General features: G+C 41.2%; 1 protein-coding gene across 4 annotated transcripts in view; it reads left to right on the plus strand.

Moving 5' to 3' along the window:
• The first annotated feature begins 228 nt into the window (after window positions 1–228).
• IKZF2 (IKAROS family zinc finger 2) overlaps window positions 229–16,431 on the plus strand; it is a 136,092-nt gene continuing 119,889 nt past the window's right edge. For 3 of the 4 annotated variants that reach the window (XM_032778383.2, XM_032778385.2, XM_032778386.2), the window contains exons 1-3: window positions 229–427; window positions 3,034–3,082; window positions 3,885–3,989. In XM_032778383.2, coding sequence (XP_032634274.1) covers window positions 3,049–3,082; window positions 3,885–3,989 — 139 coding nt within the window. In that variant the 5' untranslated portion in view covers window positions 229–427; window positions 3,034–3,048. Of the gene's footprint in view, window positions 428–3,033; window positions 3,083–3,884; window positions 3,990–4,159; window positions 4,226–16,431 lie in introns of those variants that run through there. The other variant, XM_075069946.1, reaches the window with a different exon arrangement.

The following is a 16,431-nucleotide window of genomic DNA, read 5'->3' on the forward strand; positions in this document are numbered from 1 at the left end:
TGGGAAGGAGCAGCGAGTGTGTGTGCTATGGAGCAGCAGAAGCAGCACTTGTCCTGTAATCGATTGCCGAGTGTGCTGAGCAGCCCAGAGACACACTCCCAGATCCATTCCTGCCTCTCTCTCCGGCTCAGGGTGTCTTGGAGAGAGGCTGCCTGGGTGAGATGTGTGATGTGTGTGTGTGAGTGTGTCTTTGCCGGATCGGTTTCTCGGGGTTTGACCAGCTGTCCCAGGCTAACCCTGCTCTCTGAAGATGGAGGAAGTAAAAACAGGATTACCCTTAGCTACAGATCCACTGCTTACAGTTTCCATAACCAACTGCAGTGCCCAAACACACAAGCATTAGGCACAGAAAGCAAGGGAGAGGAGACACTAATAAAAACACAAAACAAAAGGGTGATGGAAGTGAGGCACTGCATGCACTGCTGAGGTAAATCTTCGCTTGGCATTTTGTTTTTCGGGGGGGGGGGGAAGAGCGAGCTCTGGCTTATTTGTGTTATGGCTCAGAGAAATCTCTCTGTGTGGATGTCTCTGCTTTGCAAAGGGGTGGGGGCTGGCTCAAAGTAAAGTGTAATTATATGTAGCATATCTCGCGCTGCGATGTGATCAAATGACTTGTTGCTGTTAACCAATAATAATAAAAAATCAGTCTGTATATGTGTGTTTGCAGGAGGGGGAAGATTCATATTATTGTTTGCTGTAGGTTTAGCATAGTGACTGGCTCTCAGGGATAGGACTGGCAAAGCCTTTTGGGGTACTTCTTTTTGGGGTTACAATTAAAATTCTGTTTTCTGGGATGTTAATCGATTAATTAGTTCTCAGTTCTGGAAACGGACAAGGGGTTGAATTGCAGTTTGCACCAGCTTCCTATTCTAGCTGCAGCTACCTGGGAGAAGGTGCTCCAGATCCCTTTCTAGTATTATTTTTAGCATTATTCCTGGCATGACACACACAGTATTGAATAAGGCAGGACTTAAATTACTTTGACAGGTTGTGTGCTCTGGGCGGGGAGAGACAGAGATGAAATTAAGATCTCTTCATTTTGCCAAGGGCCAAAAACAATCCTGTGAAGTTTATTGCTCTGTGTGGGTGTTGTGTGTGTTTTTTTAACTTCTCTGTTCCTCCCTGCCCCCTCCAAGTCCCCCCTTTCTTCCTCTCCTCCAGTTTTCTTGTCGATTCTTAAGGAACCGGTGGATCAAGTTTTTCTCTCTCCTGGTTAATCGCATTGCTGTAGCACTGGCTGACCTCTCTCCCCCTCTCCCTCCCTCTCTCTCTTTTTGTTCTTCATCTTTCCTGAAAGTATGTGCCATTCCTGAGTGAGTTTCTCAACCAGACCATCCCAAGGGAGGGAGACCTCGCTCATTTTTTTTTCTGTTCAGTTTCCCCACCGATCCGTTCGCTCTGAATGTTCTACTTGTAAGTTTCAGGGGACGGAAGGGGCGGGGGAGAGGGGATTTTAATTTTTTTGGAGGGGTTAACTTTTCCCATCTCGCTATATCTTCAATACGATCATAACTATCTCTCCTTTCGTGGTGGGCAGGAGGGGGTTAGCAGCTAGGATTTGCCATTACATATGGTGATCAAACTCTTTTTTCTTTATTTCAATCATTCAAAGAACATTTTCATTTATGTATATTTCATTCCTTCCCCCTCCACCCTTCCCTTTCTTTACTTCCATTTCATTGGCTAGGATGATCTTCTGTCCCTGTTGCTTCTGACGTGTTCTCCACCCTCACTTCATATTAATGCGGGAAATCACAGCCACTCCCTTTGTCACTGGAATTCCCCCAATGTCTCTATCCTTCCCTCCACAGCCATCACACAATGAACTGAGAAAGAAAATGTCCAACCAAACCACCCTGACCGAGTTCCTTCTCCTGGGATTCTCTGACGTTCGAGAGCTGCAGATTTTGCACTTTGTGGTGTTCCAAGTCCTTGGAATTTGAAATCCAAAGAAAGGACACAGAGAAAAGTTGGGGGGGGGGGAGAGGTAAGGGGGGTAAGGGAGAGGGAAGTGGTTTTGGAGACAAGAAGTGAAGCTGCCTGTTTTCCAGTAAGTAATGGAGAAATTCCAGGAGCCAGAGCTAAATATACTCGGCGATCAATACAGAAATGGCTCATTGTGAATAATTTAGCTGCTTGGTGCAGTGAGAGTTTTGAAACTAAAGGCAAAAAAAAAGGGGCCCTAGCTGGAGAGAGGAAATAAAAATTCTCCTCTGATTATGTCAGTTTCTTAACTTTTCCACTTAAAAGAATATAGTTACGATTATTGATTCCTTCCCCTGCCTCTCTCTCTCTTTTAATCAAATGAAAGCTAGGGGGTGTCATCCTATACAGTTACTTGAGTTTCTGGAAGTAATAGCTTGTTCTGTGTCAGCAAAGTGCTTCCAGAAACTTTGAGATTGGCACACACCACAAAATGCCTGCTCTAGAAATATTAAATATGCCATGCAGCCCCTAGTATGATAGATAGGTAGGGTTACAATGAACAGGTGCATGCACAGGTGTCCGGGTGTGTGAGTGAGGGTGTTTGATGGCCAATTGAAGACAAAAGGCTGTAATAACTCTGAAAGGAATATGGACACTGAAGAGTTTTGTTTTTAATCAGAACATCATGAAATAAGTGTGAAAAGGGCAATCTTTATAGTATCAACATCTTGGAAGCCTGCTGTGGCTGTGAGAACTACTAATTGATAAGGCATTAAACTCCCGGTTAAAACATACCTGGTCAAATTGGAACCTCAAAAAAAAAAAATCATTAAAGCAGCTGGAACTATAATTAAAAATCAAATTATAGTCACAACACAGCTCATCAAGATGCAAACTTACCTTTTCTACTTCCATCTGCAGCAGCTTTAGATCATTTGCCAAAAGAGTTCAGTGACTTACCAGTGCACAGCGTGTGCTCATTTGCATGTTTCTTAGGTGCTGGTTGCAGCAGCAAAAGAGGCAACTGCTTATGGTTTTAAGTAAGTTTAAGTATTTAATGGCTGATACTGGCAGGCATCTTTGAGGGTGTATTCTTTTGCCTTGTAGCACTGCACTTTGACTATGGAAGCAGAGGCTACTGATGGATATATAACATGTAAGTACTTTTATTTAATTTTGTTGGTTTACTTGTGAAGTCTCCTTTGCTTTCCTTTTCACAATATCTATGTAGAAAGTGTTATTACCTGCCCCACCTCCCCCCCGAAACTCTTAACTTTCATTTGTGCTGTTATTAAACTCCGTATTGTAAGAGAATGGTGGAGAGATACCATTTAACACTAAATTTTAGTGGTTATTTAAAAACCCCCACTATATTACATACTTAAGAGATTTTCATAAGAGAGCAATGTTTATTTTATATAAAACATAAATGAGAAACTGGACAGAAACTAAATCATTTCTACTGTGAGGCTTTTTAGTACTGTGCATTGCTCCCTTCTTGTTCATTAGGGGAAAATATTTTATTTTGTTGAACTATTATAGCTTAATGGCCAGCTACATGAAAACCTTGAACCAAAATTGAAGTGGAAGGTCCTTACATCAGAATGATACTCCACTCTGCTCCAGTACAGTCTCTAGTCTGTTAGCACCACAGTATATAGAAATAGGCAAGTAATTCTAAGTTCTGTTCATGTACAGGAGCCAGAGCAAGATTTGCACGTGTACTTTCTTATAATCTGTGAGGAATGGAGGATACTTTTTTATTCTAAAATAAATAAATAAATAAAAATTCATGTTTGTGGTCACTAGGGAGCCAATTTTAGTTGACCGTGGAGGAATCTATTAAAAGTGGAAGGTGGGTGGGTAGAAAAGAAGTTAGTAAGTCTGAATGTTGTATAATTGGATAATTTTATGGAGCCGTGGGACAGAAACCTAAGTGTTTTATTTTGTGAAAGCAGGTGACAATGAGCTTTCACCCGAAAGGGAGCACTCCAACATGGCTATTGACCTCACTTCAAGCACACCCAATGGGCAGCATACCTCACCGAGTCACATGACAAGCAGTAAGCCTTCTTTTTGTGTATTTCTCTCTAGCAGCATATTTGGACTAGTTTAGTCTGTGGGGTCTTCATCTTGCTCACTAGACTAAAGCCACTACCGTAGATTTTGCTACCAAAGAAGAAAAGGACGGGCCAGATTTTGGTTTTGTTCATGTTAGTGTCTCTTCTAAACATGAGTCTGATTACTAGTCTGAAGTATCCCAAGGTGGCATTTGAGAGCTGGTCCTTACCTGTACCAGGTAGGAAACACTAGGTTTTACTACTCCTTGTTTTGCTTTGACAGGTTTTGAGATCCAAACAACTTTTTAGCAGGATTCCAAAAAGCAGTCTGAAATAGATGTATCTAAAAAGCCAACAAGCTTTTATTTCTAAAAGGCTTGACTCAAGCAAAATCTAAAGTTACGCTATGCAGGCTTGATGGTAGGATATATTTTACTGTTCTGAGTGGAAACTTCAGTATCCTGTTCATTACCTTAGCTTTGCTTTGAAAATTTCAGAAAATGGCCAGTATAAATTGGTAATTTATGGTACTCTCTCACCAGTTGAGTCTTTAACAAATTGAAAGGGTTTTGTTTTAGAATGTCAAAAGAGAAACTGAGAGAGTGCAGAGGGATCTGTGAATCTAACACTGAGAGTCAGGTGTACTTAATATTTTTGATGATGGATTTTTTTCAGCCTTAAATGAAACACCTTTCAGCTACATTGTGGAGCCTATACATACTTTTATCTTAAGAGCATAGATTATTTCACTGTTGATTACAATGTTTTATGAAGATACTTATCATAAAGTGCTTTATTATTTGTATTTAAAATGTATTGTTTCCAATATGCTTTGAGTGGGTTTTTTTTCTTTACGATGCTCATTTTCTCTCTCTTTCTCTCGTGTGTGTGAATATATATGGTAAAAAAAAGTTGTACATGTCTCCAAATGTTCTGGAAGGAAAAATAAGGCATTAAGAATTAGTTTTTATAATAATAAGCATATTATCTTCAAAGCCTTTTTTACTGAGAGGAAAGTGCTACTTTTCCTTAACAATTTCTCTTAACCTCCTGCAAGTTACGAGTAAAACACAGATTTTATGAGCTTTTAAAACTGAGGGTTATTATGAAGATCTCCAATTATATGCATGTTGCTAGAGAATGTGATTGCTAAAACTCTGGGCTGAATTTTATATGACAGCCTGTCCTAATTCAGCAGCTTTAGACAATTCCAGTCCTGCTGCGTAGGCATTCTGATTTTTTTTTTTTAATTAGCTTGTAAAAGTTATACTATTCTCTTTGTTTACGTTTTTATTAATGGGAAGGCTTCATCAGAGATAAGATTTTTAAAAAGTGGGTTTTTTTTCTTTATCATATAGACTAAAAACCAGGGTCTAATTAATGAGTAAAGCTGTCTGCTGAATTTGTGTGAAAATATTTTAGCATCTGATTTCACTGTGCAATGATTTGCAATGATTGTTCTAGTTTCATCTCATTCATGCCTGCAACATGCATGTTCCAAGTTCAGCATATGCACATGGTGTTGCATATGCTGGTGTTGACGAAAATTCCTGAATATTTAATCTTGCATGTCTGTCAGTAACTTTCACTGTTGTTGGCCTGTTTTAAGGATATGTTGGTGTGGACAAATGTAGGGCTCTATCCAGTGTTCTGAAGGCAGGTTAAATTTGATTTGGGATGCAGGACTTTTGCCTGTGTGATTGGAACCTAGGACTATGACCCCCACTTTTTCATATAGAATTTTTCGTCGTCTTTTCATTACAAAACTAGATTTTCTTCTTATCAAACATCAAACTGTTTTAGAGCAAGGAGCTTTATCCCATGTCAGCCTCTAATCAACATCTTTGGTTGTTTTTTTTTGGTCAGGCTTTTGTTGCAGTTGGATTGGTTAGTTTACACGTAGGGCCAAATCTTCAACCCAATTGGTTAGTTTACACGTAGGGCCAAATAATGAGGCGGTGCATTGGGGTCCACCATATGTTCCACAGCCAGGGAGCTTCAGTAGCCAGTGGACCTCTACGTCGTCCCTTTGCAGGGAGGAGAATGGCTATTGGAAACTGCTAAGTTGTGGATTTTCTTGCCGCTCAAAATTCCTGCTGCTAGGATGCAAGCAGACCCCATGGTAGGTAGGGTGGATGGGTACTCTGTGTGCATGGACCACGGGTCTGATTAGAAGTCACTGGAAAGACCTTGATACACTGCTGGCCTGCCCGTTTATCTTGGTACAAAATGCGTGTAATTCTGATTTGGTAGTGTTTGGCACTACTTTTGCACGGGTGTGAGTGGCAACCCAAGGTACTGGGCAGTGCTATATTGGGGCTGTTGTCTTCAGTGGGAGGTGGATTGGGCCCCCAAATCCTTCACTCCCAGATTTACCCGCTGATCCCCCAAAGAAGTAGAACCTCCATTAATTCTTTTGGATCTGCAGGGGTGAAGGTCAGGATTAGGTCCTCAGTCCTGTGTTTGATTGGATCATTTTGAGCCACAGCTCTTATTTCAGCCATGTCCAGTTTAAACGGAGATGAAACCATGACAAGGCAATCTTCTTGGATATTTGACTGTACAGTGAAAAGTGCATAGAGCGACAGGGGAGTGCAAGACCTGCTTCTGAAACAATCAAGCAGTTCTCACTCAACAGTAGTAAAATGATGTGCTTGGTGAAGAGTTCTTCATATTTATTAGCCTGTGGCAATTCCATGTTAGTAAGACTTTTGGCCAGGCCACTGATGTTTTCGGCTTCTGTTCCAAAAAGTTGCAGGTAGAATATTTTGGCTCATGTTGAAGAGCCTCTATTGCTTCCTTAACACAGTATCACTTTATGATATCAAAGTTACATGCATAGGTTACAGAGAGGGCAGAGACCCACTTTTCTTCCAAATGAGATGATCCTAAAAGGTAAATCAGAGTAGATTGCTTGTCATAGCTGACTAATGATGTTATGTATACCTTACAATATATGCATCTCCCTTTAGCAAAGTACGGATAGGTATTGGCAAATACTCACATAATTCTAAGTAACTTATTGTAACTAAATTGTAAGTAGCGAGTTGAATAGGCAGACTGTTTCCCTCCAACTCCAGTTTAAGAAATACTGTATCCAGTAGCATGCTTACTTTGAACTACATGTTTACACTGGCTCAAAGCTGGAAGTCTTAGTTCACCAGTTATTCAGCCCTTACTTGGGTAAACTCTCTCAAGTGCTCTGATCATGCATGAGCTTGGTGTGGATGGATGCCAGTGCTTGACAAAGCCCCATTGACTGACCTCAGTACCACCCATCCAAAGTTCATTGCAGAACAGGGACCAAAGGCCCTGATCCAAAGCCTATTTAAGTCAGTGGAAGTCTTTCCGTTGACTTCGGTGAACTTTGAATTGGAAATAAAATGGACAGGGACTTGTCAAAACTGAACAAGATTCTCAGGAGAGGAACCAGTGTACTAATGTAAAAGCAGATGAAGCAGACAAATAAAGCCATTTTTAAAAGAAACAAAACAAAAGAAACACACTACATTCTTGCTATAGAATTTGTCTGAGAGGAAACACTTTCCCCAGGTTACAGTGGACTCAGAAAAAGTCCACTGTAATACAAGGGCTCCGTTGTTTGTTTAGTTGACTTGACCACCACTCTGTATAACATGAAAGTTGTTGTTTCTCTAAATCCATTGGCTGATATTGTATGGAAAATTAATAATGGCAGCTATTGGCATCTGACCATGCCAGAGGAAAGTTCCACTTAAATTAGAGAGTCAAGCGGTGCTACAATGGGTGTCACAGATGGCTGTCTTATTTCCAGGTCTAGATTCAAATGCACCTTAAAATAGATGGCGTAAGAACAATAATAAATACTAAAATCCTACAATTTTGATATTGGAGAGTGATTAAAAACTCAATGCACTTTTAAAAAGTTTTTATAACAATGCAGAAAAAAATTAAAGAATAAGAAGTAATTTGATAAGAAAATAATTATAGTTGCCAGAGTCATTATGTTCAGCAATTGACTCAACTACAGTACTTGGCTTTGGGAAACAACAGTAGCTGACTAGAAAGCTATTGGGATGATTGTACCAAGTGAAAGGAATACCAAAAGAGTGCTGAGAAGTTACTCTGTTATAGAGAAGTCAGACAAGACATTATTATAAAATTACCTATATTGTATTCCAACCAATCAAAGAAGACTATTCTGCACCACCAGTTGTGTCCCTTTTTTGTAACCTTAAAGCTCAAAATCTTGCTTGGTAGCATTAATTTTCCTTCTGAATTGGAAACTCTAGTACAACTCTTGTCACCTCTGTCATTTCCCCTGAGCAAAATGTTGCATTTACTGTAAGTGTATAAACTTCACTTCCCACCTCACATTTGTTTGAATGAATAAATACATCCATGGATTCTACCTTTTGCAAGGAAACGGGCTAAAATTAAATCAGCTTTGAAGATTGTGTCATGATACAACCTTGGAACTTTTATTTATTTAGTCTCTTGTAGGTAATGAGCACAGTCATTAAGTTTTACAGGATGGCCAATGCCGAATAACATAAAGCAGTAGTTCTGGTTTCACAGGATGTCAGCCAACGACGTTTCTGGGCCAAGCTGATTTTAGAGAGAGGAAGGTTTGGGTTTTTTTGTTTGCTTTTTAAAGAAATTTGGAAAAAATTAACCATCCTCATTTTTAAAAACATTTGCGTCACCCAAATCCCTCATCCAATTAACCTCAAACTTCTCAAGAAATGTTCTCCCTGGCACAAAAACATGCATAAAGTTTTAGGCAAACTGGTTGAATGTTGGTGCATTTAGAGGGGAAAAGCTAATGCTTTAGATATAAAGCTAGGCTCTGTGTACAAACAAAAGTTTTACTGCTTTAGTACTGATCATTAAAGTGGTAGGAAACCTTGCCCCTCTATCTGGACACAGTTATACTGGTATGAAATTGCTTCTATAAGAAGGCAAATAAGCTATAATGGTATAAAACACCTTTATTCTGGTGTAATTCAACTTAATCCATAGTAGAGGTTGTACTGGTAAAACTATTTTGGTTTTAAAAAAAATCATACTCCTAATCAAAATGGTCATACCGGTACAAGATCTATGTATAGACCGGACCTTAGTCATAACCTGAACTATCCTGAGAGTCCTGTTTGTAACTAGAAGGCAGGTGAACCTAGCTTCACCTATGTATACTCTTTCCCAGTATCACTCCCTACCGTATCACATACTTGGCAGTAAAAGCATTCCTCCCTTTTGGTGAATGTTATAATGAGGGTGGAGTGGAATTATCAGCTAATCTTGTTTAAATACTATTTTATTAACGCCAGTAGACTCTTTTGAGAGGTCACCTAACCTAGCTTTGTTACAGGACACGCCCTCCTTCTAGAGCTTCTGTAATATCCTCTGCCTGTCCTCTTCAGTTAGCTCTCCAGTACACACCCTGTTACAGTTTTAGCTTCTTGTCAGACATTCATGGGGGGGGGAGGGGGAAGTCCTCAATTTCTTTGGAATATAGTAGTTGTCAGATGTTTCTCAAAACTGAATAGAAATTCAGTAGGCAGCATTTCCTTTTTTTTCCTCGAAGACAGGCTTTGGGCAAGACCCAGCTCCCACTGAAGTACATAAGAGCCTTTCCATGGACTTGAATGGGAACTGGATCAAACACCGGCTTCCTAATCCTGCAAGAGGTGCTGAGCTCCCTCTACTTCCATAAGTCAATGGAAAGTTCAAGGTGCTGGGCATCTTGTAGGACTGGGCCTTACAGACGCAGGACTGGAGTTCTCTGCATTGGCCAGCGCTTTAGGTGCAGTGGTAAAAACTGATTGAAACAGCAGAGGGAGCTGCTCTCCCTCTCCCAGCTAAGGAGAAAGAGGAACTTTGAGGGCAAGGTGCTTATACAAGCCAGGGAGAGCATGGGCGCTCCCCTATGCTTTTAATTAAAGAGGGGAAAAAAGGGCTCTGTTGCTTCCTACTTCCTCTCGCCTTACATGGTTTGAGTATGGGGAGGCTCAGGGAGTGGTTTAATTGGCTAGGTTATTCCATAGTTTACACTGCATCCACCATTAGAAGAAACACTGGATAGGGTACCTAGTAGGATCAGGGTGTTTTTCCCAATATGAAACTACCTGGTCTGGTCCAACTCAGCTGTAACCACAGAACTGGTGTCTTAGGAAAGCATGCCAAAATACTTTCCTCTATTCCCTTCTGTTCTGGCAAGGTGTCATGCCTGTTGCTGGCCTCTTACACTGAGCATGCTCCATGTTGTGTCTCTTTCTCTGGGGCAGAGAAGATTTCCCTTTACCACTATCAGTTTGGAAGCTGAAAATCAGCCTCTCTATTGCCCTACCCAGGAGGTTTTTGAACAGGAGTAGAATCCCCAAATGCTATCACAACTCACTGAGAGGCTGTGTGGGCTGGTGGATCTGGGAGTCTGGAGACCTGGTTTTGTTCTCTGCTCTCCCAATGATCTGTGTGTGGACAAGTCACTTGGCGTCTCTGTGCCACTGCATTTCCTTGGACTGACTTGTAAAGACTAAACTGTTCTAGAGATGGTCTGCCTCATGTTGTGTGCCTTAGGCTTGGTGTACTAGCATAATTATGTCTAATCTTTTTTTTTTTTTTTTTTTTTTTTTTGAGCACAACCACTCGTGTGGATGTCGTTATACTTGTATAAAGGTCCTTATACCAGTATGATAGCTGCTTTCCCATGCTACACAGGAATAGATATACTGGTTATAAAGTACCATTATACTGATAACTGTCTCCACTCTCAAGAGGTTGTACCACTTTAACTATACCGGTGTGTAGTTAGATTGATACAACTTTTCTGTGTATACAAGCCCTTATTTGCAGTGCCCAGCACGACGGATTGATGCCTCTGTAACTCAAATACGTTGTAATGATGCGGGACATGGTCAGACTTTTTTTTTTTTAAATATATATTTTTCTTTACAAGTTTTTTTGGTTCGTTTTATATCTTGGTGTGCACAGTTGGATGGATTTTTAAAAGGCATTTCAAAAACCTTACAGAAATTTAACCTTTTTTTTTTTAACTGCATTTCACTCTCCCCAGCCTTCTTTGTTTTTAAATTCCATTATGCGCGTGACCCCATTTGTATGCCACCGGACTAAACCCTGATGGCAGTGAATTTTGTCTGTCCTACCTATATCTGCCTTTTTCGGTCATTAGCATTTTGTAGTTCCCACAGTTCTTAAGCTCTGTAGGAGCCCAAGTCAGCCCTCTGATGCACAGATGTAGTTATCTCCCTTTGAAACTAAATTTGTCAAACAAGTTCTCTTCTGTTGCTCTTAGTAATTTGGTAAATATGCATAGCTCTTTATCAGACCAGATTGCTCACTCTGCTTATAGATTTGGAAGGGATGAAATGCATGCAGATACTGGGAAGTAGTAAAATAAAATGGGGAGTGGTACTTGAGTGATGACATTGTGTACAGGAACATGCAGATAGACTTCTGTATGTGTTGTGCATATTTTTGGCTCTGGGGAGAGGCGTGGTGATGCATAATGGGAACTAGAAGGTGCCCTGGTGCTCTGTGTGGTAGTATCTCCTGCTTGCGTGTGGAAATTGCTGAAAAATTTCCCACAGATGTTGATGCTAACATCACAGAAACCTGGCCCTGCACCTTATATCTCATTACCGGAGGGGTGTGTGGTACAGGTTTGTCGCATCTTACGCACATTTAACATGCGCGATTTCAGCTTTACCGCGGTCGGCAAAACCAAACACCCCCCTCCCCTCCCAAAAAGAGAAAAATAACCTATTTTAATACTGTACCTGTAGTGCGGGCGATTCCGCCCACCATTCAACTCAAGGTAATTTTGACTATACGTGGTTTTCACTTTACGCGCTAACTGCAGAATGTAACCCCTGCGTAAGATGAGACTCGCCTGTATAGGTTTCCTAAGTGGCACCGCACTATGCTGTAGTAGGATGGGCTACAAAGTAGCCCAGAGGGCAACACCCTTTCAGTTGACTATCCTTTTCGTGCAGATGACTTGAGATCCCCTGGCTTCTCAAGACAGCCAGGGCTTTAGAGGATCATGCACCCTGGTCACTCTACAGAGATGGCATATATGCCCACTAATGACATGATACCATGAAAAAACTGTGGACAAGATCCTTACTTGACTTGTACCAGTGAACATCTGGCCCAGTAACTTTAAATTCAAGACTTAAACTTTTCAGAGTATCTTTTCTCCTCAGCAGGGATTGTCCTGGTGTAAAATTCATCTCCAGCTAATGGATGATATAGGAAAATTGTTATGGAGGAGGTGTTATTTTTTAATATACTCTACTAAATGTAAACATCTGATGGGGTGGAATGTACCTTGTGTTTTGTCCAGGTGGACAGAGCTGGGAAGGAGAAACGTTTCTTCTCTGGAATCCATACATCCTGGGCATCCACGTGGACTCTGTGATCCCTCTGTTCAGCTTCCAGGAAATATAACTCAATTGGCAGTGCATTAATACCACTGCTACCCCAGGAATCTACCCTCTCTGCTGAAGGCCACGTTAACTATTTTCATGGCTCCTGTTTGATTTAGTGAGTTTAGATCCCTGATCCCATGGAGGGCTGCCTGTGGTGTCCAGAGTAGAGAGAGGGGACATGGCCTACATGTCCCATTTCTTGTTTTATGGCTAGTTTGTGGAAGTTCATGCAGCCTTGAAATTCTGATAGCATGATTTACACACCAGCATCTGTCCAAAGGCTGACAGACTAGTAACCTGATGATAGTCTTTGAATTCCCTTCTTTGAAGTTGAAAGAATTTACCACTCTTTGTATGACTGTATTATAGGAAACCTGTTTACGTGAAACATGTGGTCTATTCTCTTGGATGGTTCAGAAATTTCCAGGGAAAGTTACATAAGATTGAATAATTACTGTAGCAGTTATTTCATAAGTAGAAAGAAGAAGTTGCAGAGAGAAGATTAAGATAATTTGGGGATTATTTTTCCTCCAAAATTTATCTCATGGTTTATATGTGAAACTCATATTATAGTTATTTCAGTCCTGCATCAAGCTGTGAATTTAGTCATGTTCCTGTAATGCCACCAGAAGGAAAACAAATCAGTAAGGAATGCCAGTTATCAATTCTACATTTTTCATACTGCTTATTGCTACTTTTTCTTGGATATGTCCTGTAATGTGTAATTTATATATGCAGTATTTTGATAACGAGGAATCTCTTTTGGGAACTCTGAGGGGTAGAGGGCTCGAGGAGGAACTTGTCTACATATGGAATTATTCTGGAATAGCTCGTATTCTGCAATCCATTTTGAAAGCTAAACAGGAGCAAGACACTTTTATTCTGGAATAAGAAGAATTATTACACATGGAATTATTCAGGCATAGCTATTAGACTTTTAAATTAACTCAGATTAAGGTAGGCTGTCAACTTTCGAGCGTAAGCAAGCCCTGTACATATATTTGTGTAATGGTTGTCTGGTTTAAAAACTCAAATCCTGACTTGTTCTGTGTGGGCAGATCCCAGCATGCCCACATTGCACCCCTGAGGTCAGTGCATCTCTGCATGGGTCACGTGGGGAAACTGAGGCACAATGCTGAATTGACTTGCCCAAGGTCACCCAGAAAGGTATTGGACTAGAACCCAGCAGGCAAGTGGAGCAGAACTGGAAAGGGAACAGTTCTCCTGATTCCATCCCAGTGCTCTGTCTACTAGGCCACACCACTTTGAAGAGAAACCAGAGCATGTAACAACCAACACTATCGTATTTGTATGCTACCATGTTAAATTAAATGTGCATGGCTAGATTCGTAGCGGACTTTATCGTTCATTCAGTCACTCATTCATTTATAAATCTAAATAAATATGTAATAAATAGTCACATACCTTAAGCTTTGAGGCTATACTTAGACACGATGAGGATATGAGAACATAGTTACAGCCATGCGTCTGGGGGCGTTAAGTGGCTTGTGGACATGACAGGCCCCTGAGAAATGCATGTAATGTTGTTGTTCACAGCGTTTCTTTAATTTATACTTGGTCAGTCACACAAGAATTTATTTTTTAAATTATTTTATTTCTACAAAACCCCTATGGGGTTGACAACCTTTCAGAAGTGGTGTGCTGAGTCTTCATTTATTCACTCTAATTTAAGGTTTTGCGTGCCAGTAATACATTTTAACGTTGTTAGAAGATCTCTCTCTAAGTCTATAATATATAACTAAAATATTGATGTATGTAAAGGTAAATAAGGTTTTAAAAATGTTTAAGAAGCTTCATTTAAAATTAAATTAAACTGCAGAGCCCCCTAGACCGGCCAGGACCTGGGCAGTGTGAGTGCCACTGAAAATCAGCTTGCGTGCCGCCATTGCCATTCGTGCCATAGGTTGCCTGCCCCTGCCCTATACAAAACATCACAGCTGCGTGTTTAAATATCACATACACAAAACTATGTTGAAAGAATCTCCGGGTTGCAAAGTCAAGCACTCCAAAGCTAGGAAATTAAGATTGTCTGGGAAACTCAAAGGGTTAAAGTCTGGCAAAGGCATAAGCCACTGAAAAAAGCATCTGATAATGAGAAGTGTCAGGAGATCTTCATTATAAGTGGGGCTACCAGCACTGCCCAATTCTTCTTATATACCTGTAATATTAAAGACCAGGTTTTAGTGGTTGTATTTTTAAATACTTGTAGTCTGGTTAAAAGACAATTACGCAAAACAGCTTTTATGGTAGGGTTACGGTGTCAAATATGATTCAGCCAATTGGCATATAACATGATTTGTGTTCACTTACATACTATAATTAACGATAAAAATGCTATAAAACTTGCTTGAGTTTATTCTTCACACTTTAAAGTTGTCATTTGCATGAGTCTGGTATCATGGTTATTTAAATATAGCTGTTGACTAGTAGCTATTATATATAAAAAAATTAATAGATGGTAGTGAGATTATCTTGCTATAATAAATATAAATATGTATACTAATACAAAACCAAAACAAATGGATTGAAGAAAATAATCCATAAATATTCTTACATGTATTCTATACCATGCTTCACAAGTTTTATATAGAGACCACCTTACCTGCCACTCAAATGCAGCCACTTCTGTAGTGAAACACAACAGCTGTTGAACAGCACAGAGCAATGTTATACATCATCTGAGGCAAGGAACTGATCATAAGCTTCTTTAATTAAAAGTACAAAGGACAGGCAGAGAGTAATTACCCAAGGATCACTGGTGATCACGAACAGGGAGAGCCTTGATTTTATGTCCCCGCCAAAAGATGGCACCTCCAGCTTTGCAGTGCTGACTCACATGGGTGTGTGTCGCTTCTGAATCATCAGCCCCACTGCCTGTAAAATGTAGGCATTCCTTATAAATCTCCCAACTAAGTTTTGGCCAAGCTCAGCATACTCTACTTCCTCTGTAAGAAACAGCACCTCAAGACCATTTGGTATGGATGCAGCTGTATTGCCTGCAGAAATAATACTGCCAAAATAATATGAATTAGATAAATAAAACACTGTCTAGTTATCTTATGGTTTTGTGTATGTGTAAGTGGGGGAATGGTCCTGCTATTATGGGGAACTTTCCTGGCTTCTGAACTACCCTGGTGAAATGGACTAGGGGAAAGATCTGAGTCCTCCCTCTCAGTTCCTTTACCCAGAGGCCTCCCTGCCCTCGAGGACTCCCTTGCACTCTCCTGTCTGGCAGAGTCCTTGTAACCTCAACAAGGCTGGGCCCAGGCTTCCTGGGGGGCTTGACCCCCAACCTTGCTGTGGTCACCTAGGTCAGGGGCTGGGGTGTCCCCACTCCGGGGTGCTCTCTCTGCACTGCACACTTCCCTGACCCACTGATCATTACATACGATTTAAAGCAAATACAATTTATTTAATCGGCAATTAGTTAAAAAAGGAATAAGGAAAAATGGGAAAGGTTAAAGAAAAACACACCACCCCGCTCTATAGTAGGGAACATCACAAACAGTGTCTCTGGAATGTCAGGGGAGTTAGTCTGTTCCTTGTAGGTCTCAGGCCCTGGCTGTGCTGCAGGGATGCTGCGGGTTGGAAATTTACTCTGGTGGTGGCCACACACTCTCAGGCTCTAGGTGGCAGGACCCTTCTTCCCAGCGTCGTCCCTGCCCCCGCCCTTTCAGGGTTACAATTCCCCTCCAAGTCTGGCCTGCAGAGCCTCTTGGCTGAGGCATCTCCCTGTGCTGGGCCCACTGACCAGGGTCTCCCTCGCACTCCAGCTGCTCACCGCACCTGGCTCCAGCCCCAGCCCCAGCTCCACTCTACCTCAGCACTGGTACTGCTGCTCTGCCTCCAGCTCCCTGGGCTGCTTTCTCTGGCCCTCTGGCTTTGGGGCTGCAACTCTGCTCCCAGCACAGGGGCTGCTTTTCTGGCGCCTCTGGATCTGGCCCAGCTCTGCTCCCCAGCTCAGCTTCTGCCCCTGCTTTCTCCTTAGCTCG

The sequence above is a fragment of the Chelonoidis abingdonii genome, chromosome 10 (genome assembly GCF_003597395.2).
Source record: "Chelonoidis abingdonii isolate Lonesome George chromosome 10, CheloAbing_2.0, whole genome shotgun sequence".
Classification (NCBI taxonomy): domain Eukaryota; kingdom Metazoa; phylum Chordata; order Testudines; family Testudinidae; genus Chelonoidis; species Chelonoidis abingdonii.